General features: G+C 37.7%; 2 protein-coding genes across 7 annotated transcripts in view; one reads left to right on the top strand and one right to left on the bottom strand.

Moving 5' to 3' along the window:
• LOC136843530 (uncharacterized) overlaps positions 1-1,600 on the bottom strand; it is a 21,337-nt gene extending 19,737 nt beyond the window's left edge. Inside the window, exon 1 of the mRNA XM_067112064.1 lies at positions 1,193-1,600. Within this exon, the coding sequence (XP_066968165.1) occupies positions 1,193-1,600 (408 nt within the window). The remainder of the gene's footprint in view (positions 1-1,192) is intronic.
• The window catches only part of LOC136843436 (neuronal calcium sensor 2), a 988,260-nt gene that overhangs the window by 736,519 nt on the left and 224,241 nt on the right, over positions 1-27,500 (top strand). Inside the window, exon 1 of one of the 6 annotated variants that reach the window (XM_067111916.1) lies at positions 20,717-20,755. The exons of the other annotated variants lie outside the window; for them this stretch is intronic. The gene's annotated coding sequence lies outside the window, so the exon portion shown is untranslated. Of the gene's footprint in view, positions 1-20,716; positions 20,756-27,500 lie in introns of those variants that run through there. 6 annotated transcript variants of the gene reach the window in all.

Here is a 27,500-nt window from a genome sequence, read left to right as displayed (position 1 = left end):
CTCTCTCTCTGTGTGTGTGTTGCTAGTAGTCAGCATTCACTTGTTAACTACCTTTTCCGCCCAGGAGGCTTTTGTGAGTCTCTCTCTCTCTCTCTCTCTCTCTCTCTCTCTCTCTCTCTCTCTCTCTCTCTCTCTCTCTCTCTCATTGCGGCTAGTAGTCATCAGTTACTTTTCAACTCCCTTTTCTGCCCAGGAGGCTTTTGTGAGTCTCTCTCTCTCTCTCTCTCTCTCTCTCTCTCTCTCTCTCTCTCTCTCTCTCTCTCTCTTGCTCCTAGTAGTAATCATTGACTTGCCAACTCCCTTCTCTGCCCAGGAATCTTTTGTGAGTCTCTCTCTCTCTCTCTCTCTCTCTCTCTCTCTCTCTCTCTCTCTCTCTCTCTTCCTAGTTTTGTTTTCCCAGTTGAAAGTCCTTTCTCTTCCCTTTGAGAGATGTAGAGACGAAGAAGAGATTCAGTGAACTAAAGACAGACTTGACCTTATATAACCGTTAATACCTTTTTTTATTTTTTTCGCTCCCTCCTTGTCTAAATCGGATGTAGATTGACGGAGCGGAAGCTCAGCAATTACCGCTTGGAAGGGACGATTGTGTCAGTTGTCGTTTCTGAAATGACCATTAGATTCCTCGGAAGATCGCAGAAGTACCAAATTTGTGACGGTCGTTCGTAGCGACCTGGCGGGCGACCCTTTGCTAACGTGGACATCTTTGTCCGGGGAAAGTTTTTCGATCTTATGGTTCTTTCCTTTTTCTGATTTTTCCTTTTGACGTTGTCTCCCTCCTCTTCTTTCTCCTCTCTCTTCCTGGCTACCTCCTCTTCCTCTTCTCTTTTCCTGGCTTCCTCCTCTTCCTCTTCTCTCTTCCTGACTTCCTCTTCTTCCTTCTCTCTCTTCTTGGCTTCCTCTTCTTCCTTTTCTCTCTTCCTGGCTTCCTCCTCTTCTTCTTCTCTCCTTCTGGCTTCCTGCTCTTCCTCCTCGCTCTTTTTGGCTTCCTGTTCCTCCTCTTCTCTCTTCTTGGCTTCTCCTCTTCCTGGCTTCCTCCTCTTCCTCTTCTCTTCCTGGCTTCCTCCTCTTCCTCTTCTCTCTTCCTGGCTTCCTATTCTTCCTCTTCTCTCTTCCTGGCTTCTCCTCTTCCTCTTCTCCTCCTGGCTTCCTCCTCTTCCTCTTCTCTCTTCCTGGCTTCCTCTTCTTTCTCCACTTTCTTCTTGGCTTCCCCTTCCTCCTCCTCTCTTTTCCTGGCTTTCTCTTCTTCCTCCACTCTCTTCCTGGCTTCATCTTCTTCCTCCTCTCTTTTCCTGGCTTCCCCTTCCTCCTCCTCTCTCTTCCTGGCTCCCCCTTCCACCTCCTCTCTTTTCCTGGCTTTCTCTTCTTCCTGCACTCTCTTCCTGACTTCATCTTCTTCCTCCTCTCTTTTCCTGGCTTCCCCTTCCTCCTCCTCTCTCTTCCTGGCTCCCCCTTCCTTCTCTTCTCTTCCTGGCTTTCTCTTCTTCCTCCACTGTCTTCCTGGCTTCCCCTTCCTCCTTCCTCCTCTCTCTTCCTGGCTTCCCCTTCTCCTCCTCTCTTTTCCTGGCTTTCTCTTCTTCCTGCACTCTCTTCCTGACTTCATCTTCTTCCTCCTCTCTTTTCCTGGCTTCCCCTTCCTCCTCCTCTCTCTTCCTGGCTCCCCCTTCCTCCTCCTCTCTTTTCCTGGCTTTCTCTTCTTCCTGCACTCTCTTCCTGACTTCATCTTCTTCCTCCTCTCTTTTCCTGGCTTCCCCTTCCTCCTCCTCTCTCTTCCTGGCTCCCCCTTCCTTCTCTTCTCTTTTCCTGGCTTTCTCTTCTTCCTCCACTGTCTTCCTGGCTTCCCCTTCCTCCTTCCTCCTCTCTCTTCCTGGCTTCCCCTTCTCCTCCTCCTCCTCTCTCTTCCTGGCTTCTTCCTCGGCTCGGGCAATTCAAGCAAATTGTGTGCTCTTTGTGCAAGAAAACGCGACCATATAGCATAAGTATATCGTCTCATTTTATTTCATTTGCTGAACGGGCCCGGCCGGCCAGCGACTTGTGTGAGTTGACTCGCTCTCGGGACCATGATGACGGCAAGGCGGGGCGTCGTTGGCAATGGTTATTGCAAAGCGGGAAAGTAAACGAATCTGCAGTTGCGGATAATATCGAGTAACGCGCCTTCCGGTAATGTTGTTGGTAGTGAAGTGATTCCGGCTTAGGGATTTCTCTCTCTCTCTCTCTCTCTCTCATTCCTACTTTCAATCTCTCACATTCCTCCTCTCTCTCTCTCTCTTCGTCATTCCTCCTTTCTCTCTCTCTCTCTCATTCCTACTTTCAGTCTCTCTCACATTCCTCCTCTCTCTCTCTCTCTCTCTCTCTCTCTCTCTCTCTCTCTCTCTCTCTCTCTCTCTCTCTCTCTCTCTCTCTCTCGGTGCCAGGAAGGAGGAAGTCGGGGATCTCTCTCTCTCTCTCTCCCTCTCCCTCTCTGTCAGTCCTGCTTTCTCTCTCTCGCTGTTAGTCCTCCATCCTCTCTCTCTCTCTCTCTCTCTCTCTCTCTCTCTCTCTCTCTCTCTCTCTCTCTCTCTCTCTCTCTCTCTCTCTCTGGGACCTTAGCATTCCCAGCATCAAAGTATTTCCGTGGGTGGTGGCTAGACTTCACTTGTCACTAATTGCAGCCGCGCTGGGAGATGGCGCCACACTTATAAGACTAGTTTCCTCATATCATCGAGCTTGCATTGCCACTTCTTCATGTTAAAAAAAAAAAACTTAGTTCCTCCTTTCTCGGAAAATACAGTATTTTCTGTAATAGCGAGGAGATGCGTCTTTGCAGAAGTGGACAAGAAGCCAGACACATTGAGAGTCAGAAGGGAAAACGTGGGGATCAGTTGTTACATTTTACACCCGTGGGAGAATAGTACAGTTACATTTTACACCCGTGGGAGAATAGTGCGGTTATATTTGACACCCTTGGGAGAATAGTACAGTTATATTTCACACCCGTGGGAGAATAGTACAGTTACATTTTACACCCGTGGGAGAATAGTGCAGTTATGTTTGACACCCTTGGGAGAATAGTACAATTATATTTCACACCCGTGGGAGAGTAGTACGGTTATATTCTACACCCGTGGGAGAATAGCACAGTTATATTTTACACCCGTGGGAGAATAGTACAGTTGTATTTTTCATCCGTGGGAGAATAGTACATTTATATTTTACACCCGTGGGAAAATAGTAGTTATATTTTACACCCGTGGGAGAACAGTATAGTTATATTTTACACCCGTGGGAGAATAGTGCAGTTATATTTTACACCCGTGGGAGAATAGTGCAGTTATATTTTACACCCGTGGGAGAATAGTGCAGTTATATTTTATACCCGTGGGAGAATAGTACAGTTATATTTTATACCCGTGGGAGAATAGTACAGTTATATTTTATACCCGTGGGAGAATAGTAGTTATATTTTGCACCCGTGGGAGAACAGTACAGTTATATTTTATACCCGTGGGAGAATAGTACAGTTATATTTGACACCCGTGGCAGAATAGTGCAGTTATATTTTATACCCGTGGGAGAGTAGTACAGTTATATTTGACACCCGTGGGAGAATAGTACAGTTATATTTTATACCCGTGGGAGAATAGTGCAGTTATATTTTACACCCGTGGGAGAATAGTACAGTTATATTTTACACTCGTGGGAGAATAGTACAGTTATATTTTATACCCGTGGGAGAATATTACAGTTATATTTTATACCCGTGGAAGAATAGTACAGTTATATTTTACACCCGTGGGAGAATACAGTTCTATTTTTCACCCGTGGGAAAGTAGTACGGTTATATTTGACACCCGTGGGAGAATAGTACAGTTATATTTTACACTCGTGGGAGAATAGTACAGTTATATTTTATACCCATGGGAGAATATTACAGTTATATTTTATACCCCTGGAAGAATAGTGCCGTTATATTTTACACCCGTGGGAGAATACAGTTCTATTTTTCACCCGCGGGAGAATAGAACGGTTATATTTGACACCCGTGGGAGAATAGTACAGTTATATTTTACACCCTTGGAAGAATAGTACAGTTATATTTTACACCCTTGGAAGAATAGTAGTTATATTTTACACCCGCGGGAGAATAGTACAGTTATATTTTATACCCGTTGGAGAATAGTACAGTTATATTTGACACCCGTGGGAGAATAGTACAGTTAAATTTTACACCCGTGGGAGAATAGTACAGTTATATTTTTACACCCGTGGGAGAATACAGTTATATTTGACACCCGTGGGAGAATAGTACAGTTATATTTCACACCCGTGGGAGAATAGAACCTGATAGTCTCAGCGGGGCTCCTGTAGGTACCACATTAGTTGGAAAGACAGAGACCTACTTAGATGAGAATTTATTTATTTAATTATTTATTTATTTACTGGATTTTTTTTTCTTTTCCAACAACTCTTCTCGTCTTTCTTTCTGTATTTCGTAATACCTTCTGTTACCTCTTTCACATGAACGCCATAATATTCTTTGGAAGCTTGAATTTCAAGTCAGTTCATCGTCTGCATAATGCAAATAATATCTACCTTATATTTTTATCTATCTGTCATCATCATTCTGTGGAATAAGAAAATAAAAGTTCAGACGACCTTTGTCGAAGAGGAAGAGAAGCGAATCATTCCTGGGTGGCAAAAACGAGGCCGCATTGCATGGGAAGATCGTCGGAGGAAGCTCAAGTCTTCCCGGAAAGAGGATTTGACACAAGGGTCTCTGACACGAGGGGGAGGAGGAGGAGGAGGTAGAAGAGACTGAAGAAGAAAGGGAAATAATAGGAATTTGGAGAGAGAGAGAGAGAGAGAGAGAGAGAGAGAGAGAGAGAGAGAGAGAGAGAGAGAGAGAGAGAGATGAATTGACAGGATAGGGGAAGATACGGAGGATATATATATATATATATATATATATATATATATATATATATATATATATACATATATATATATATATATATATATATATATATATATATATATATATATATATATATATATATAGAGAGAGAGAGAGAGAGAGAGAGAGAGAGAGAGAGAGAGAGAGAATATGAATTGACAGGATGGGGGAAGATACGGAGGAGAGAGAGAGAGAGAATGTGAATTGACAGGATAGGGAAGATACAAACAAGGGGAGAGAGAGAGAGAGAGAGAGAGAGAGAGAGAGAGAGAAGAGAATATGAATTGACAGGATGGGGGAAGATACGGAGGAGAGAGAGAGAGAAATGTGAATTGACAGGATAGGGAAGATACAAACAAGGGGGGAGAGAGAGAGAGAGAGAGAGAGAGAGAGAGAGAGAGAGAGAGAGAGAGAGAGAGAGCGAGAGAGAGAGAGAGAATGTGAATTGACAAGATAGGAGAGAGAGAGAGAGAGAGAGAATATGAATTGACAGGATAGGGGAAGATACGAAGGAGAGAGAGAGAGAGAGAATATGAATTGACAGGATAGGGGAAGATACGAACAGAGGGAGAGAGAGAGAGAGATTTTCTATCAATGACACAATTTATAATTGAAGCACGTAATAATGTCATACAGAATACGTGACGTTAATTATTTATTTTTATATTTTGTAGAGGAATGGCTGCAGTAGATTGTGATTGAGAAGTTCATTGATTTTTTTTTTAAGCAAATTAAATTCATGATATCTCCTGCAACCTGAGTTTCGATAGGATGACCCGAAATCACGAGTAGAATGCAAGTATGAATTATTTTTGTTCAGTATTCATTATGTATTTCACAATGCTGTATCTATACTGTGTATAGAATACAGTGGGCTTATTTGAGCAACTTCCAAAATATCCAGTGATATTTTTATCTTTTTTACTCCTCTTCAAGATTTAATGCATTCGTCAATTTTTTGTTAAAACTTGGAAGCAAATGACATCGTTGAACTTTTTTTTTTGCTCATTTGCATAATGTTATAAGTAGACTTCAATATGTATATATCAATAAGTCTTTTGGAAGAGTGATAAATTTCAAATATACGAGAGACAATCATTTTATTTTTGTCAGGTTTTCACTGTATCAGTTTTTGTCGACAGTAATTATAAGATGAACTGATTAGTTATTTTAATATTAGGAAGCGGGTTTTAAAAATCAAAACAAACGGGCGCCGTTGGGGTATTGCTGTCAGTGCGCCTCACGCGGTGCGCTGTAGGCATTACTTAGGGTTTTTTGCAGCGTCCCTCGGTCCCAAGCTGCAACCCCTTTCATTCATTTTACTGTACCTCCTTCACATACTCTTTCTTCCACTTGATTCTCCATCCTCTTCCTAAGAGTTGTTTCATAGTGCAACTGCGAGGTTGTTCTCCTGTTACACCTTTCAAACCTGTCTATTCTCAATTTCCCTTTCAGAGCTGAATGTCCTCGCAGGTCCCAGCGCTTGGCCTGTGGCCTAAATTTTGTATTCCATTCCATTAAGGAGCGGGTGTCTGAAGATGATGAAGATTTGTACAGTCAGGAAATGCTGGTTACGCTTTAGCATAAGTTGTGTACATAGTACAGTTTGCCTTTGAACAGAGAGTCCAAATTTTGACGAAACAAACGCAAGGATATTAAACAGTGAGGTGGACGGATACCCCCATCCATTTCGTGGTACCTAGGCGTGGGATATTAATTTGGAGTCGTCATTACGTATTTCGAATGGCTTATGCATCTAATATTAATTTTCCCGAGGGAACTTAATGGCAAATCCCTAATGAGTTTGGGAAGGCCGAATGTTTGTGATAAATTTGAATGATGCCCCGGAAGAGTTATTTACACACACACACACACACATATATATACACATATATATATATATATATATATATATATATATATATATATATATATATATGTAAATGTAATTGTATATGACTGTATATATATATTATATATATATATATATATATATATATATATATATATATATATATATATATATATATATATATATACACACACACACATATATATATATGTATATGTAAATGTATATATATAGTATATAACTGATGGTGATATGGTATTGGTATAATAATTATTTGAACAAATTTGCTTGTTATTGCACAGGTTCACATTCCATCTTTATGGATGAATGTGGTATCAATTCCCATTGTAGTAAATAGGAGTTAAATAAAGCTTTTTCCATTACCTTTATTGTCTCAATTTAAACTGAGCTGTTTTATTTCTTAATAAATGTATAAAGTATGCCTCGCATGGGGATAGTGCCGTCAGTGTACCTCACGCGGTGCACTGTATGCTGCATTGCTTAAGGTCCTTTGCAGGGTCCCTTGTGCCCCCAGCTGCAACCCCTTTTCATTCCTTTTACTGTACCTCCGTTCATATTCTCTCTCTTCCATCTTACTTTCCTCAACCCTCTCCTAACTATTGTTTCATTATGCAACTGCTTTGAGGTTTTCCTCCTGTTACACCTTTCAAACCTTCTTTGCTCACAGTTTCCCTCCCAGCGCTGAATGAACCTTATAGGTTCCAGCGTTTGGCCTTTGGCCTAAATTCCATATTCTCTTCCCATTTCAAAGACGACGTACACCGAAAGAGGTGGACTCCATTTGAGTAGACCAGAAATGAACCAAGGAAATTCCCATAGACGGCGATCCACTCCGCACAGACAGACAGGAATGGCTGAGGGCGTTGTCCTTCGCTCTAGAATAAAACTAACGTCGCTCGGATCTTCTGTCTGTGAGGATGTTTGATCAACTTTAATTGTGCGTTTGACGGGGTAATTGAAATGTTATTTTTAGTTGCTTGCCCTTTACGAAGGCATGAACGGTTTTCCAGGCTGGCCTGTCCACTGTAACGCGTGGAATACGTCTGACAAGAGGTATGGCAATTTTCTTTCTTTCTCTGCGGGTCGGTTCCGTGATGTTGAGGCTGTGGAACATTTAGGGTAATTATTTATTTTTCTTCTTTGATTATCTTCTTTTTCTAGCACTGCTCTGACTGAGAATTAGTTAAATAAACACAATTTTCCCTGGTTCCTGGTTCTAGTTCGGATTGTTTTCGTAGCACGAGGAGGCGGAGGTCCAGAAAAGAAAGTGAGATATATATATATATATATATATATATATATATATATATATATATATATATATATATATATATATATATATGTATATATATATCTAGCTTTACACGGTCACTTCGTACTATTTCTGTAGGGCTGTAGATAATCTGCATAATAGCATCAGCGAGATATGTTCCTCTTTCACCTCTCCTTAAGATCAAACTTCTTCGAAAGGCAGGTGTGCAATCACTTTTTGGTTTTCTGTAAAAGAAGACTATCGTACCGGCTTTGTCTGTCCGTCAGCACTTTATTCTGTCCGCACTTTTTCTGTCCGCCGTCAGATCCTAAAAACTCAACAGGCTAGAGGGCTGCAAATTGGTATGTTGATCATCCACCCTCCAGTCATCAAAGATACCAAATTGCAGCCCTCTAGCCTCAGTAGTTTTTATTTTATTTAAGGTTAAAGTTAGCCATCATCGCGCTTCTGGCAACGATATAGAACAGGCCACAACCGGGCATTGGTTAAAGTTTCATGGGCCGCGGCTCATACAGCATTATACTGAGACCACCGAAAGATAAATCTATTTTCCGGGGCCTTGATTGTACGCCGTAGCGGCTATACAGAGAACTCGATTGCCCCGAAGAAACTTCGGCGCATTTTTTATCTGTTGATTTAATTAATTAGTTATTTTTTATTTGTTTATTTTTTTTATTTTTTATTGTTTTTTTTTTGGCGTGCTGCGAAAATGATTAAATTGAGGGACCAGTCAGCCAGAGGCTTTCTCGCGTACACAGGATTTCACGATTTTTTGTTTAGCCGAATCTTCGGCGGGAGTGCCTTTTTCCATTTCAAACATGAATGGGGCTTTTAGTTTGGGGTAAGTTTTAAAAGGCTCTCTCGTGAACGAGCGGCATACAGCGTACGTCCGCGATTTGAGTGAAATTGGACCCAATTAGTCAGACAATTTGGGGAGCGATGAAGAGCGGAAATATTTAGGCGTCAGGAGATTTAGGCGTTTTAACTCGTATTTTCGTGGAATGTTCGCTGGCAGTACCTTTCTCTCAATAAAAGATATGAATAAAAACTAATCTTTGGCGAAGAAAGACATCAAAATACATTATTATAATTATTATTATTATTATTATTGTTATTATTATTATTATTATTATTATTATTATTATTATTATTATTATTATTATTCAGAAGATGAACCCTATTTATGTGGAACAATCCCACCAGACGGGCCACTGACTTGAAATTCAAGCTTCCAAAGAATGCGGTGTTCATTAGAAAGAAGTTCATTAGAAAGAAGTTCATTAGAAAGCAGTAACAGAAGAAATGGGAAATACAGAAAGAAGAGATCAGTCATGAGAAAGAAAAAAATGAATGGTCAGATTAAAAAATCAGTCAAATAAATGTAAGGAAAATATTGAAATTCAACTAGTTTTAGCTGTCTGTAAAAGAAAACTATTGTGCCGGCTTTGTCTATCCGTCCGCACTTTTTTTCTGTGCGGCCTCAGATCTTAAAAAATACTGAGGCTAGAGGGCTGCAAAGTGGTATGTTGATTATCCACCCTCCAATCATCAAACATACCAAATTGCAGCCCTCAAGCCTGTGTAGCTTTTATTTTGTTTTAGGTTAAAGTTAGCCATGATCGTGCTTCTGGCAGCGACATAGGACAGACCACCACCTGGCCGTGGTTAAAGTTTCATGGGCCGCGGCTCACACAGCATTATACCGAGACCACCGAAAGATAGATCTATTTCCGGTGGCGATTATACGCTGTAGCGGCTGTACAGAAAACTCGACTGCGCCGAAGAAACTTCAGCGCATTTTTTACTCGTTTGATATTTTAATGAACGTCAGTTTTAACATTATTATAGAGGTGCAGTTGGTAATGTCTTCGAGTTACTGTGGCTGTAGATCTGGGGACGCCCGAACGAAGCCAGATTCCGTCCGTGCTTGTTATACACAGTTGTCTGCTGCGACCTAGCAAGGTAGAAATGGAAGTCAGTTGTGTGAAGTTCACCTTTAACCGGGCGGTTACTTCATTATCTCCGTTCACCGTCGTCCGCTTCATCTTATATCCTTCTCTGTTTCTCTCTCTCTCTCTCTCTCTCTCTCTCTCTCTCTCTCTCTCTCTCTCTCTCTTCCCCCATCCTGTTTGTTCTCTCCCTCTCTCACGTCTCCCCGTGTCTTTCCTAATCCGGTCAACTCTCTCTCTCTCTCTCTCTCTCTCTCTCTCTCTCTCTCTCTCTCTCTCTCTCTCTCTCTACCCCCCCCCATTGGAAATCGATTTAAAGGAAAGGATTACTTTAGTATTATATGAATAAGATCTGATGGAAATGGAATAGTTGTAAGAGGATATACGGACTGAGCTCCCAGTATCAGGTAAGAGGTAAGAGAGAGAGAGAGAGAGAGAGAGAGAGAGAGAGAGAGAGAGAGAGAGATTTTCACCCTTCGGGGCAAGCGGGAAGGAATGGAAGGAAGTGGGTGATGCTTAATCCTAAGCCGATTAAGTGATTCCTATAACGGGTGACTTGGGGTGAGAGTTCGATATTTGAAAACACAGTTTCTTTCCCCCCCGTCCCCTTTTTTTTCTGTTTCTTAGTCTTTTTTTCTTTTTTAAGACTTTGCCGACCGCGATAAGTCTTTAAGTCGTGACTGTTTTGTCTTTTGATGCTCTCGACTTGCACAGTTATTTATTATTATTATTATTATTATTATTATTATTATTATTATTATTATTATTATTATTATTATTCCGTTGAAAAGAGTGCTATTCATTTCAACAAAGGTTGCCTCAAATACGGTCTTCTTCCAGTATGTTGTTATTATTATTATTATTATTATTATTATTATTATTATTATTATTATTATTATTATTATTATTATTTCGCCGAAAAGAGTGCTATTCTTTTCAACAAAGTGTGCCTCAAATAGGGTCTTCTTCCAGTATGTTGTTGTTATTATTATTATTATTATTATTATTATTATTATTATTATTATTATTATTATTATTATTATTATTCAGAATGAGAAACCATTGATGGGGAACATAGTTGCAAGGCTGCGATGTTGCGAATCCACCATCAGAGAAAAGAGAAAATCAAAGTGAAAGTAACCAGTAAAGATAAACAGAAAAAGAACTAAATGTTTATATATGCCCAAACAGCATTATGCCGGGGAAGAGTATCACTTACTCAGCTCCTCTTTGGACGCGTTTGAACATCAGTATGAATGAGAAATCCGGGAAGATTTATCTCGCAGGTTCATCAAGTGTAAAGTAATGATAACTATTAACCATTCGTTGTATGAATGTCCATAGTATAATCAGCAGCGACTATCAAGTTTTAGAAATAAATGGAGAGTGAAATTTTGTCAGAAACTTCGACATTTGCAATTAATCCAACTGTAAACTTTTGAAAAATTGTTATTTAATTGACAAAATATAAAAAAAAAAATGTAAGTAAAAACAAATATTTCTGTGAGAGCTGATAATCAGCTCAGTTGTCTAGTAAAATTATTTTAATAATAATAATAATAATAATAATAATAATAATAATAATAATAATAATAATAATAATAATAATGCTAAGAAATTCACAGTCTCGTGAAAAACAATGTGTAATAAAAATCCACAATTATATAGTAACAAAATATTTTACATAGTAATATAGTTTACTATGTAATTGTGGATTTTTATTTCACACAATAATAATAATAATAATAATAATAATAATAATAATAATAATAATAATAATAATAATAATAATAATAATAATAAGGAAGAGCAGGTACTAGATGGTTCAGTCAAGTGTTTATCTGTTGTGATTGTGAGTGTTTGTTGTGATATAGGTATTTTGTAAACATGAGACAAGGTCCAGGATATGTAAGTCTTGCATTCAGAGGCATATGCTGTTCACAAATAGATACCTATCTGGTAATATGGATTATTTTGTAAATATGAAATGACAAGGTCCAGGATTTGTGACACTTGTTTTCAGAGGCGTATTTCATTCCCAAGTAGACATTCCCGAAAGCCAGGACTACTTCCGCCACCTTTGTTTTGCAAGATGCGAAATCCAGTCACTTGAATAATTTTTTTTTTTTTTTTTACCATGACAGTAATGATACATTATTTTTCTTCCATCTCCATCGTCGGTTCCATTTCCAACCGTCATTCCTCGTCTCTCTCTCTCTCTCTCTCTCTCTCTCTCTCTCTCTCTCTCTCTCTCTCTCTCTCTCTCTCTCGTCGAAGCGCTTTCGCCGCGCAAATTCATTACTATTGAAATATATTCCCATCGGCCCCGCCGCGGGCCAGCAACCCGATTTGGGGAATAATAAAAACATCATCGCATTTTGCATTGTCGCTCGCCCCGCAAAGAACCGAGTTTTGCGGTGATTCTCGGCCCAGGTATTCGGGGGCGCCCCCTCCCCGCCCACCCTCGGACGCGCGCGCGCAAAAAAAAAAAAAAAAAGTGCCGGTGGATGAGGCTGGAAAAATGATCACTTTAAATCTTTAAATTCTCTCCCCTTCCAGTTATCTCTCTCTCTCTCTCTCTCTCTCTCTCTCTCTCTCCTTTTTTTCTCTGTTTTTCTCTTTTTTCTGTCTTCCCCTTCCTACATTTATCTCTTTTCCTTTCATCTTCTCCCTCCTAATTAATATCCGTTTTCCTTTTTTTTTTTTTTTGTTTACTGACTTAATGTACATTCACCTTCATAATAGGAAGCGATATTTATTGGCTGAGGCTGGAGGGGATATTTGTATATTGGCTGATGTATTTGCTTGTATGTAAATGGCAGTATTTTGTTGTCGCCGGAAGAGAGGAGTTATTTAATGCAGTATTTTTGTCACTGTAAATGTATATAATATATATATATATATATATATATATATATATATATATATATATATATATATATATATATGTATATATATATATATATATATATATATATATATATATATATATATATATATATATATATATATATATTTATATATATATATATATGAATCAAATTCTTTTTGTAACTAACGCCACTCACCACAAATCAATTTATGACAAAAGCGCATAGAAACTGGATGGAATACGCCGTTTTATCCTCCCTAATATTGTACAAAATGCGAATATATGTATGCATATATGTGTGTGGGTGTGTGTGTTTGTGTGTGTGTGTATATATATACATATATATATATATATATATATATATATATATATATATATATATATATATATATATATGTATGTATGTATGTATGCATTATATAAATTATGTAGTAACTGGTCCTATTACGATCTGCTATTTGCTTTTGCAAGGGACAACAAACCCTGCATGAAAGATCATTCCCCCTCCTCCTTCCCCCTCCTCCTTCCCCTCCCCTCCCCTCCCCCTCCCCTCCCCGGTTCCCCTCTCTCCTCATCGTGCTTTCAGTCAGTCAGTGAAAGTCAACATTCCTCTGTGTTTGCTTGACTGAGTTCCTGAATCATGGCTGATAATGGGTCTTCCCTAGTTTTCAGCTGGGCATCGATTGACTTGGCACAAGTCTTCCAGCGTTTAGCTGGTTGCTCTGACCTCGTTTCCGGTTGTTGTTGTTGTTGTTCTTTGTTGTTGCTGTTGTCGTTGTTGTTGTTGTTGTTCCGCGGTCCCTCGTAGGGCAAATAGTCTGTGAATAGAGCCCATTGCAGTGAATAAACCGGTCCGCCATTGTTTGTGAACCCGTCGGTATTTGTATGTCTCTTGTCAGCAATTGAATGTTCGGTCTGTCGTGAAAAATACTCGGAAGGCTCTCTCTCTCTCTCTCTCTCTCTCTCTCTCTCTCTCTCTCTCTCTCTCTCTCTCTCTCTCTCTCTCTGTGTGTGTCGTCTCGTCTCGTCTCGTCTCGTCTCGTCTGAATTTATGTTAAAAATCCCACGGTCATATTTTATATATTCTGCTGTAATGAGTTGAAACAGAATTGCGCCCTTCCTCAAGTAATTGGTTTGTGTGTGTTCGCAAACATGGCAATTCGTTTCGTTTTTATTTATCGTCAGGACATTTGTTTGGCTCGAGTTTCATTTGCATTTACCAATTTATTCAACCCTAATGCACAGGTATTTCCGTCTTGCATTGCATCACGGCGAGGTCGTTCGTTTCATTAATTGATTTATTTTGCGTCTGTTAAGGTCATTTGACGAAGCTTAGCAGCAGGTGTTTTATATTTAAGACGTACATAACTATCTCTGTCTGAGTGTATTATTTTCAGAAGAGGTCGATATTTTTTTTATCGGGAATGGTTGCGGTGACCTCGTAATGATGGGTATCCAGATTGAAAAAGAGGTTTGGAAATTGAGATAAAATTTTTTTATAATTCTCTCACGAAGGTCTGCTGCTCCTGGATTTTATAAATCAGTCTCCTAGATTTCATAAATCAGTCTCCTAGATTTTTTAGATCAGTCTCGTAGATTTTATAGATCAGTCTGTTTGATAGAGTATTTATTCTTCCGTGAACTCTCTTTAAAATGAGATTGAAAAGGAAGTATGGAAATTGACATGAAATTTTATTATAAGTTTTTCACGGAGGTCTGCTGCTCCTAGAGTTTATAGATCAGTCTCATAGATTTGTAGATCAGTATCTTAGATTTTAGAGATCAGTCTGTTTCATAAAATATATTTGTTTCTTCCGCGAACTCTCTTGAAAATCAGATTCAACAAGAAGTACGGAAATTGACATAAAATTTGATTATAAAATTTCCACGAAGCTCCTACTGCCCTGCTGGTCGCAGAAAATTTAGCAGATCAGGCTGTGTAATAAAATATGTATGTTTCTTTCGTGAACTCTCTTTTTAAATTCTCATTGGAAGGACTGAAAGACACACCAGCAGCAGATTGCGCCGAATATTTGACGAATCCCCTGAGGTTCGTCATAGTCTGTCGCCGAGAGACGTAACGCAGCAGTGATTTGAAGAGGCTGACAAAAAAAAAAAAAAAAAAAAAAAAAAACTGTTTGAAGGAAAATGAGAAAGTCAGTTTTTTTTTCGTCCCGTCCTTTTTTTTGTGTGTGTGTATGTGTGCATTTTTTGACCGTTTGATTTTGGCTTCTAGTGCTCAGTACTCCTGTTATTTTCCAGTTTCCTTCGTTCTTACTCTTAAATTTAACCATGTGGTGTATATATATAAATTTAACCATGTATATGTATATATATATATATATATATATATATATATATATATATATATATATATATATATATATATATATATATTATATGTGTGTGTGTGTGTGTGTGTGTGTGTATTTCAGAAGACTTTTTTTATTCCTTCAGATATTTAACCTTAAAAATTCCTTTCATATACCAAGAGGTAACGTTCATTCGATAATAAAGGCTATATGTGGCTTAATATTTGAAGATATAAAAAGCTGTCTATATATATATATATATATATATATATATATATATATATATATATATACATATATATATATATATATATATATATATATATATATATATATATATATATATATCGACACTGCCATTAATGGTTTCAATAAAATTCTCCCCAAATCGAGCTCGACCCCAGGGCACTCAAATGAAAGGTGGGCTCTGCCCACTGTCCCACACAGGTAGCGCCCAATCCTCTTCATTTGGGAATCGTGGATTCGATCCCGATCTGGAGTGGAAATTTATTTCTGTTATACACGTTATTTGCTTGTTAATTATTTCCATCGAAGCTGTTGTTAATTTTGGGATAGTTAATTAGCATGCCTTAGTTAATATTTATATGTATATGTGTGTGTGTGTGAGTGTATTTCAGAAGACTGTTTTTATTCCTTCAAATAAATAACCATAAAAATTCCATTAATATATCAAGAGGTAAAGTGAATTCGATAATAAAGGTGTGTAGCTTAATATTTGAAGATATAAAAGCTATCTAGTGACACTGACAAGTATATATATATATATATATATATATATATATATATATATATATATATATATATATATATATATATATATATATATATACATATACATATACATTTATATATACTGTATATATATACACACACACGTATATATATGTATCAAAGTTCTCTCAGATTTTCTTAATTATATGTGAGAATAATCTTTCTAAAGCAACCTTTACTAAGTGCGAGAACGATCAAGTGTTAGCTTTAGAGGGAAATGAGGAGAGAGATGAATTAGGCCCTTCGTAGGTGAGTGTAGAAAGGTGCATCGCTTCTCTCTCTCTCTCTCTCTCTCTCTCTCTCTCTCTCTCTCTCTCTCTCTCTCTCTCTCTCTCTCTCTCTCTTCCAAGATCGGGGTTTAGGATATGATTCTAATATGATTAAAGGTGCCCGCTCGAACAGCATCAGAGAGAGAGAGAGAGAGCACTAGCTCTTGTTTTCACCTGAAACTGGCGATGTTATCAGCTAGCTCAAGCTAAAGACTGTTGTTCTCTCTCTCTCTCTCTCTCTCTCTCTCTCTCTCTCTCTCTCTCTCTCTCTGTTGTGTAGTATTTTTGGCTACCTGCTTTTTAATGATATCGATTTTCAGTGTAAACAGGATCTTCAGATCTTAGAGGACACTGGGTAAAAATTGAAGATCAAACGGAGCTATATTCTGCCTCAACGTCTATCGTCCTAAAATAATCCCTGACCAGTTTAATGCTGTGTGCTCTGGAGTCCTCCTTTTAGACTGTCGAAGAAGAAGAACCGTTCGCTTATGCTTTCTGTACTCAGTCGCTGTTGTTGTTCAAGACTGGCAACCTGCCCAAGGGCATTACTACAAGCTGCAGCGTAAAAAAAAAAGGGCTCCAGTGCTCTACAGAGCATTTGTTCTCTTTTGCTTGGAATGAGATTCGCTCAGAAGAGGAGGATGCTGAAGAACTGGTCTTCCCAAAATGCTTATTTTAAGGAGCGTGGGGTTGTGGCAGGGTAGGGGAGGGAGAATGGGAGAATGGGAGGTAGTGTGGGGAAATCGCCTCTTTGTGACGTAAAAAAGGACTCGACCGGTATATTTTACGTGGAATAGGAAAATAAAAAATGAAAATTCATAGTTAAGTGTGCACGTACAGTTGAACGAAATGAAATTGGCCACTGTACACATAGGATTTCGTGGGGATTGTCATATCAACTGCACGTACACCTCAACTATGAATTTTCATTTTTTTTATTTTCCTTTCAAACGTACCTTGCCCGAGGTCGCAAACGGCTCCGGAGCCGCCCACTTCAGATTTACAGTATTGACACTCGAATTGCTGCCCAAATCTTTTTGAGGTCCTTTAATGAAATCCCGTGAAGAGGAGCTTCTCCCCCTTCACCCTCCCCTCCACCTCCACCTCCCACCCCGTGTATAGCGCTGTGAGGAAGTTAGGGCTTCATTTCACTTTACCTACTTTAGTCTCTCTCTCTCTCTCTCTCTCTCTCTCTCTCTCTCTCTCTCTCTCTCTCTCTCTCTGTAGAGCTGTTAGGAGGGTAGAACTTCATTTCGCTTTACCTACGGTACTCTCTCTCTCTCTCTCTCTCTCTCTCTCTCTCTCTCTCTCTCTCTCTCTCTCTCTCTCTGAAGGAGTGCTTCGGAGGCGCCGTCCTAAATATCCTCTCGCGAAGGAGAGAGTCGCGAGGAAACTCTTATAGCTTCTCTAAATGGAGGCGTTTGGGAAGATATAATGTTGTGACTGTAGACCTCCTTGCCTAACGAGCATTAAAGGTCCTACTGAATTTCATCTGACGGTTTGTTTTGAAGGGTGGGTATGTATGTTTGGTAAGCTTTTGCATGTGTGATGTGGAGACATCCACGCGTGGCCGTGATGTTATTATATATATATATATATATATATATATATATATATATATATATATATATATATATATATATATATGTGTGTGTGTGTGTGTGTGTGTGTGTGTGTGTGTACGTGTGTGTGTCCAGTGTGATAAGCGAATCACGTGTTAATGCGATCATAAGACCAAATAACGGAAAAGAGAAATCCAATTTATTCGAGAATGATTCTGCAAAACCCGTACATTGATATTAAATATACAAATTACCCATTATATATATAATATATATACATACATATATATATATATATATATATATATATATATATATATATATATATATATATATATATATATAATATATATATATAATGGATAATTTGTATTTTCTTTAATATCACTGTAGAAGTTTTGCAGAATCATTCACGAACAAATTGGGTTTCTCTTTTCCCATTTTTTTGGTCCATAAAAGAGTTAGAATAATGAGTGAATTTTTACTCTGTTTCAGTTTACACCAAATTTGGACTACTGACGCACCAGTAAATAATGTCCTTCAATGATTTTTATGTGTGAAACAGGACATTTGGTTTCGGTGCCATTTCAAAACTCACTGACGACGAATATTGAGATTCGGTGAATGGGGTTATTTCCGTACCCAAGGACTTTTTTTGCGTGTAGGGTTCGATGCTATAGGATGGTTGAGGTAGGATGTATAGGCTAGTATATATTTCAAGTTAAATGGCCCCCCTGAGAATCGTGCGGAGTTCCTGTCAAATATTGCCGTGTTTGGGTAACCTACAGCAACTGTATTGACGTTTTTTAGTTACTCTGCAGTTGCATTTTTGTTTAGGAATCTGTCTGCTTCATTAACTATTTTTTTTATAGAAATCTATTCGATAGTTTCCCTTCTTTGAGTTTAACCTTCTCATGACCGGATTGACATTCATTCCGAAGTTAGTTTTGCCTCTAATAGGTTCCATAGTTTTCATAGCTACTAGCGTTGTTCATAACTACCTTTATGCTGCTTTGATTTTGAATATAACGATAACGACAGAATAGGAGATGTCCAAATAACTAGGGAAGGAATCGATCATGCAGTAAATTATTTTACACGACGAATAAGAACTGAAAATGATAAATGTATGCATGCGTTGCCTTGCTTTTTAACAGAGATCATTCCTGAATGATATACGTCCAGCCAAGTTGTTTTTCACTTCTGAATAGATTCCCATCCAGGAATAGTTAGTTATATCCCGCTTTCAATTCGTAGATCTGGTCCCAGGTTTTTCTTGTGCATTATATATCTCGAGTTAATGGGTTTTCCATGTTTGTTACTGCTTCTGGGGGCAAAGTGGCATTTGGTTGATTTGTGATGAAAGTTTCGTTATTTTATTTTTTTCGTGACAAATGTGTGCCCTGAATAATCTTTGGAGAATCTAATATTTTATGCTGTGAAATCTCCTTAGATTTTTAGTTTCCTGAAAAGAAAACTATTGTGCCGGCTTTGTCTGTCCGTCTGCACGTTTCCTGTCCGCACATTTTCTGTCCGCCATCACATCTTAAAAACTATTGAGGCTAGAGGGCTGCAAATTGGTATGTTGATCATCCACCCTCCAATCGTCAAACATACCAAATTGCAGCCCTCCAGCCTCAGTAGTTTTTACTTTACTTAAGGTTAAAGTTAGCCGCAATCGTGCGTCTGGCAACGATATGGGTCAGGCCACCACCAGGCTGTGGTTAAAGTTTCATGGGCCGCAGCTCATACAGCATTATACCGAGACCATCGAAAGATCGATCTATTTTCGGTGGCCTTGATTATACGATGTACAGAAAACTCTATTGCGCAGAAGAAACCGGCGCATTTTTTACTTTACTTTCTCTTTAAATCTATGTTATCTTTTGTATGTTATCATTTGTTTGTTATCTTATGTTCAAACTCACAACTGGACGGCCGGCGTTCGAACCTCGGACGATGGATGAATGAGGCAGCTTGTTCACCTGAGCAGTGAATAACGTGCTGCGTTGCTGGTCAACTGCTGTGGATCACAACTGGGGATGAGAGAGAGAGAGAGAGAGAGAGAGAGAGAGAGAGGTAAGTGAGGGGTTAATAACTGTCCTGAGTGATTGTATTTCGTCATTTCTTTTATTCCTTCGTGAGAGAAGTGGGAGGGCCTCGGCGAGGTAATCCTCATCACTCCGGGTTGAAACTCTCTCTCTCTCTCTCTCTCTCTCTCTCTCTCTCTCTCTTCTTCCACGAGAGGCGGTAATTGAGGGTTCGTTTCTCTCTCTCTCTCTCTCTCTCTCTCTCTCTCTCTCTCTCTCTCTCTCTCTCTCTCCACGAGAGACGGTAATTGAGATTCTTCTCTCTCTCTCTCTCTCTCTCTCTCTCTCTCTCTCTCTCTCTCTCTCTCTCTTTTCCACGAGACACGGTAATCGGGGATTCTTCTCTCTCTCTCTCTCTCTCTCTCTTTTCAACGAGAGATGGTATTTGAGGATTCGTTTCTCTCTCTCTCTCTCTCTCTCTCTCTCTCTCTCTCTCTCTCTCTCTCTCTCTCTCCTTTTTTCCCACGAGACACAGTAATCGGGGATTCTTCTCTCTCTCTCTCTCTCTCTCTCTCTCTCTCTCTCTCTCTCTCTCTCTCTCTCTCTCCCCACGAGGGAGAGGGTAATAGAGGATTCGCTCGTTTATCCAGATGTCTCTATAGGCGTCGTCAGCTTCTCTCGAAGCTTTCCACGCGACGTTTTCATTTTGACTCAGTATTAAGTTGGAAAGATTGTGAAAGTAGTTCTTATAAAACGGTCGTGTGAATTCTTGATGTTTTTTCCTTCTTCTTCTTCTTCTTCTTCTTCTCCTTCTTCTTCTTCTTCGTCTAATACTTTCTTTTTTTTTCTTTCAGGTGAGGCATGAGGTGGAGAGAGTTCCCTGTTTAGAGAAAGTAAGTAAAGTACCGTTTGTTGGAGATGAACCTTTGTTATTATTATTATTATTATTATTATTATTATTGTATCTTCTTCTTCTTCTTCTTTTAACGTGCATTTTTCCCATTTTTGTATGGGGTAAGCACGATGCCTTCTTTTGAAGGACTTTTGATTTGGCTTTGGGGTAGACCTGTAGTCTCGATCGGCTGCCCTGCCTGACATCGCTTAGACCCCGGTAGCGTATGTTTCATGTATCATACCCGACCCAACGCCCTTTCTTCACAGCAGCGAGAAGTTGTTGCGCGGGTAGGGCGAGAGTTCGAGACGTGTGAGATGTTTGTTATGTTTTTTTAGAAGGTGTTGTAGTGGCTTTGTTTTGTGTGTGTATTTAGTCTGTAACACCCATTTGCTTTTTAAGCAAACCTATCCGTTGATTACCTATATAATCCCGGGATGTCTACACGGATAGCAAAGTGTCTGCCTCTCCGATCAGTCGGCTGCGGATTTGAACCCGCGCCACAGACCTCTACGAAGTCCGAAGCTGCTGCTGTAACCGACTGAGCCATCGAGGCTCCTTATTATTATTATTATTGTATATATATATTATTATTATTTTTATTATTATTATTATTATTATATATTGTTATTATTATTTTTTTTATTAATTATTATTATTATTATTATTATTATTATTATTATTATTATTATTATTATTATTATTATTATATTCTTATTATTATTCAGTAGATGAAAGCTATTCATGTGGAACAAGCCCACCAAAGGGGCCACTGACTCGAAATTCAAGCTTCCAAAGAATATGGTGTTCATCAGGAAGAAGTAAGAAATAAAGTGGAATACAGAGAGAAGAGATCCCACATATTGAACATAAATTAATAAGTAGATAAATAGATAAAAAAAAATTTATTAAAATGCAAGAAGAACAGTATTAGGGTAGTAATGCATTTGTGCTTGTGACTCACAGTCAGTAAATCACAAGTTTTCCTTAATGAGATGGACAAGCAGAAACGCTGAAGACTTGATCATTAGTTCAGGTGTTTCAGATGAACAAACACATTAACTTTATTTTTTATGATCTAATGGCGAAGCCATGCGACTTGTTTGTTTAGGTCATACTCGATGTTGCTTGTGTCAGTTCTTTGGGAAGTGGTCGTTAATTATAAGAGATGGTTATGAATTGTTACATAAGCCATAAGTTTGGTAATCTTGTTTGAAAACTTAGTCCTAGTACAATCTACTTAAAATAACTATAAATCTCTTCAGACCAAATGTGTGTATGATAAAAAAAAAAAAAGTTTTTTTTTTTGCGGATAAATACCAGTTGTTATTTTTGTCGGCGAAAACTTATTGAGATTGCAGAGTATCATATCAGGCATGAACGCGTTATTCTTCAAGAAGTGTCAAGTTTCACTTTAACAATGGACGAGGGGCCTGGTCTAAATTTAGTGTGACAAGTTCTGAGAGTAGAGCGTTTATTCACTCGGGAGATCAGTATAAATAAAATTATTATTATTATTATTATTATTATTATTATTATTATTATTATTATTATTATTATTATTATTCAGAGGATGAACCTTCTTCTTACGGAACAAGCTCGCAGAACCACTGAATTGTAATTCAAGCCTCCAAGGAATATGGTGTTCATCTGAAAGAAGTTACAGGTCATTGGAAATACAGAAAGAAGAGATATCAGTTACCAGAAAATACTAAATAAAGCAACAAATAATGAACAAATAGATAAAAATGTAAGTGAATGAGTAAGATACAAGAAGGATTGTTTTAGGACAGTTAAGCATTGCATCTTCACATGTCTAGTCTACGTTCAGGAAGAATTCGTGACGCTGTAATGTAATTGATGTATAACATTCCAGTGTCGCTTTCCATCAGCGCAGTGTACGAGGGAGGGGTTCATTGAAGACCAAAAGAGGATGCTCTAATCATGTATTGTTGAGTCAGAAAGGAAATGGGCTTGTGATACTGCCCTCGGGGCAACCCCATACCCAGAGCATTTCTGTATATTGTATTGTGTGTACGTCTAGTCCTTCGCTCATTGTCACTTCCGTTTATAGTATTTGTTCAGCTTTCTCTCTCATTCCCACTTGCCTGTTGCTTCCATATGCTCTCTCTCTCTCTCTCTCTCTCTCTCTCTCTCTCTCTCTCTCTCTCTCTCTCTCTCTCTCTCTCTAAAAAGAGGGACGAAGGGCAAACTTAGGTGTCCATTACTCCGTCAAAATATTTTATACCGTCAAAGTAATCCTTACTATTCATATTAAGATATTGCTCTCTCTCTCTCTCTCTCTCTCTCTCTCTCTCTCTCTCTCTCTCTCTCTCTCTCTCTCCTGTGTGTGTGTGGTTTTCTTTGTTGCAGGGGTGTCCCGCCAGTATATACGTTTGTTTGTGTGCTTGGTTAGGCATAGAACTGATTTGCCAATAGACTGATTAGATCAGTGGCCCGTTTGAATCAGGTGTTGTTTTGAATTGTTGTCTCTGGGTTTACTGTTTGAACAACACATCCAATAAACTTGTGGAATTGTTGATGACAAAGGGCCAAACTAAATGTGCCATTTGCCCTGTTCGAATAGATAAAACTGTTTGTGGGCTGTGTGAATGTGTGTACTTTCGAAATTGTGTGTGTGTGTGTGAGAGATAGAACTGTTTGTGGCCTTTGTTTGTACTTTCGTGGGGTTTCTGCCCTGTAGCAGTCTGGGGTTTCTGCCCTATGACTAATTTTTTATATCTGTGTATGTTTCTGAGAGAGAGAGAGAGAGAGAGAGAGAGAGAGAGAGAGAGAGAGAGAGAGAGAGAGAGAGAGAGAGAGAGCCAAATGTGTCATTTGATCCGTTTGAATAGGTAAAACTGTTTGCGGCCTGTGTGAAAGTGCTTTCGGAATTTTTTATGTTCGTGTGTTTGTGTGTGTGAGAGAGAGAGAGAGAGAGAGAGAGAGAGAGAGAGAGAGAGAGAGAGAGAGAGAGAGAGAGAGAACCATCCTATTCAGGTACCCTCACAATCACATAGTGAAATTTCTTTATGTGGTCTACGCTCAATCTTATTTATTTAATGAATAATCCTGCAGCGCATTCTCAAAATTTAAAATGCTTATAATATCTTGTTTTCCACACCTCGTCCATACTCTGATGCTCACTTGAGCAGTCAAAAGCATGCCCGAATGAGGGAGAATTGCTAATCGATGATTACCGAAGATTGATGTGTGTGTGTGTGTGTGTGTGTGTGTGTGTGTGTGTGTGTGTGTGTGTGTGTGTGTGTGTGTCACCCTCATCATAATTCGGGAGATTCAGGAGAGTCCAGAAGCTTTGATGAAGGCTCGACAGACACCCAGTCATTAGTATGCCGCCGTTTCTGTTTTTAGATCGGGACGTTGTCGCTTTTTTTTTTTTTTTTTTTTTCGCTAAAGTCACGTTTTTTTTTTTTTTTTTTTTTTTAACTTTCTGTAAATTCGCGCGCTTTTTTTTGGACTTTCCCTAAATTCGTCACAATATGGACTTACGCTAAATTGGCCGCTTTTTGAACTTTCTATAAATTCTCCGCTTTTTTGGGGGGGGAGGATTTTCCCTAAATTCATCACAGTGTGGGCTTACGCTAAATTGGCCGCTTTTTTGGACTTTCTCTAAATTCGTCTCTGTTTGGACTTACGGTAAATTGGCGGCTTTTTGGACTTTCTGTGAATTCTCCGCTTTTTTTGGACTCCTAAATTCGTCACAGTTTGGACTTACGCTAAACTGGCCATTTTTGGACTTCTATAAATTCGCCGCTTTTTTTACCTTTTTTTTTTTTACTTTCCCTAAATTCGTCACAATCTGGACTTACGCTAAATACGCCGACTTTTGGGCTTTCTATAAATTCGTTTTTTTGGGGTGGGGGGAGGGTGGCTTTCCCTAAATTCGTCACAGTTTGCACTTACGCTAAATTCGCCGTCGGATAGTAGTTGCAGTAGTAATGATAAAATATCATGTTGCATAGGAGTGTACGTGAATATTATTTATATATTTTTTTATGTCTTTTTGTATACGTTGAACAAGGTGCTCGTTTATGCAGCCGAAATGTAAGCCTCCTCTGGGTATTCTGTGGAAGTCTAATTATGAGGTGGGCCTGGGAAACGCGATATCCCTCCATTATTTACGTTGCTCTTGATGCTGCACAAGTAAGTGGATATATATATATATATATATATATATATATATATATATATATATATATATATATATATATATATATATATATAAATAAATATTATATATATATATATATATATATATATATATATATATTTACATATGTTTATACATATGTATATATGCTTTTAGGGCGAAGTTTTTCTTGTATGCATTTCGTTGAATTCGATGGCTTTTTGGATGCTGATCAACTTTTGAAACTAATAAAGAGTTGATCAACAACCAAAAAGCCATTGAATTCAACGAAATCTGCATATGTACGTGTATATATATATATATATATATATATATATATATATATATATATATATATATATATATATATATATATATATATATATATATATATATATATATAAAACGAGCTAATTCCGGTCATTATACCTTATGTCAAAGTAAATAATGAGTGTTGTGTGGATGAATCTTTGTTATCAGTTATCATCATCTTTAACTGTTATCTGTCGACTCATCGTTTATGATTAACATCATTTAGAATGGCGCTGTTATTAGAAATCCGGTGTTTGCTCCGGTGTACCGTGGTTTTGTAAACGTACCGAGTATTCATCTTGATGTGCGTAGGACGTGGTCGATATTCGTCCTCTCTCTCTCTCTCTCTCTCTCTCTCTCTCTCTCTCTCTCTCTCTCTCTCTCTCTCTCTCTCTCTCTCTCTCTCGTTTATCAATATATCGTTACCGACGACTGACAGGTAAGCTGTCAATAGTTCAGGCAGTTTTTACTTTTATTTTTAATATTTGTGAAAGGATGATGCTGATTCTCTCTCTCTCTCTCTCTCTCTCTCTCTCTCTCTCTCTCTCTCTCTCTCTCTGGTTTATCGATATATCGTTACCGAAGACTGACAGGGTAAGCTAGCAATAGTTCAGGTACATGGCTATTTATACTTTTATTTTTAACATCTGTGAAAGAATGATGTTTATCTCCTCTCTCTCTCTCTCTCTCTCTCTCTCTCTCTCTCTCTCTGTGGTTTATCAATATATCGTTACCGAGGGCTGGCAGGGTGAGCTATTAATAGTTTAGGACTATTGAAATTTTCGCTTTTATTTTTAACATTTGTGAAATGATGGTGCTGATACGTAGTTGAATACTGTGAGCATAATTGCCCATTACTTCTTTTAAGTCCAAAAGTCTTAATTTCTCTCTCTCTCTATCCATGTTCATCCCATTTCCAATCACCTTAATCGTTTCAATAATAATAATAATAATAATAATAATAATAATAATAATAATAATAATAATAATAATAATAATAATAATAATAATAATAATAATAATAATAATAATAATAATAATAATCTTTTCATCTCTTGATTACTAGTGCTCAAGAATACTTCGTGAATGTTGATGCTTATTTAATATTTTTTTCGTTAGTAAGTAGTAATAATAATAATAATAATAATAATAATAATAATAATAATAATAATAATAATAATAATAATAATAATAACCTTTTCATCTCTCGATTACTAATGCTCAAGAATACTTCGTGAATGTTGATGCTTAATATTTTTTTCGTTTCAGTAATAATAATAATAATAATAATAATAATAATAATAATAATAATGTTTTTTTTTAATATCATTGGGGTAACCCTTTACGCGTTATTTTAGACATTTTTGTCTCTGCTTTCGTGGTAGTAACAACATCAGAAGATGGGTGATAGTGATATCATTATTTATTTTATATAATTTGTTTAAATAATTTCTGTACTATTTCCTTGAATAGTTTTATTTGCTATTTCTTTTATATGTTTTGTTTATAAATAATTTGTGTACTATTTCCATGAGTAGTTTTATTTGCTATTTATTTTATTATATGTTTTGTTTATAAATAATTTGTGCAATATTTATCTCCTTGAGTAGTTTTATTTGCTATTTATTTTATATATTTTGTTTAAATAATTTCTGTACTATTTCCTTGAATAGTTTTGTTTGCTATTTGTTTTATATATTTTGTTTAAATAATTTTTGTACTATTTCGAGAATAGTTTCATTTGATATTTATTTTATATGTTTTGTTTATAAATAATTTGGGTAGTACTATTTCCTTGAATATTTTTATTTGCTATTTATTATATATATATATATATATATATATATATATATATATATATATATATATATTTCTATATACTGCCTCCCAGATAGTTCTATTCTTGATTTCTCATATGTCTAAACGGTCACCAAAGGCACCTTTGATTGATATGACCTCAGTCAATAATTATTTATCATTTCTGAGAGAGAGAGAGAGAGAGTTCTATTCTTGATTTCTCATATGTCAAACGGTCACCAAAGGCACCTTTGATTGATATGACCTCAGTCGAATAATTCTTGAGAGAGAGAGAGAGAGAGAGAGAGAGAGAGAGAGAGAGAGACCCTTCCATTTACTGGCGAAGAATTTAAAACTCTTTTAACATCATTAGCATCGGAGTCTGAAATCCGGAACGTGATTACATGATCAAATGCGACTGTTTCTTTTCTCTTTGTGTGTAACCTTTTCTTTTTGAACATTTTTTTATCTTTTAAAGTTTGGCTAC

This window comes from Macrobrachium rosenbergii, chromosome 11 (genome assembly GCF_040412425.1).
Source record: "Macrobrachium rosenbergii isolate ZJJX-2024 chromosome 11, ASM4041242v1, whole genome shotgun sequence".
Classification (NCBI taxonomy): Eukaryota; Metazoa; Arthropoda; class Malacostraca; order Decapoda; family Palaemonidae; genus Macrobrachium; species Macrobrachium rosenbergii.
The sequence above is the reverse complement of the archived record's forward strand: the minus strand, read 5'-3'. Positions and strand labels throughout refer to the sequence as shown.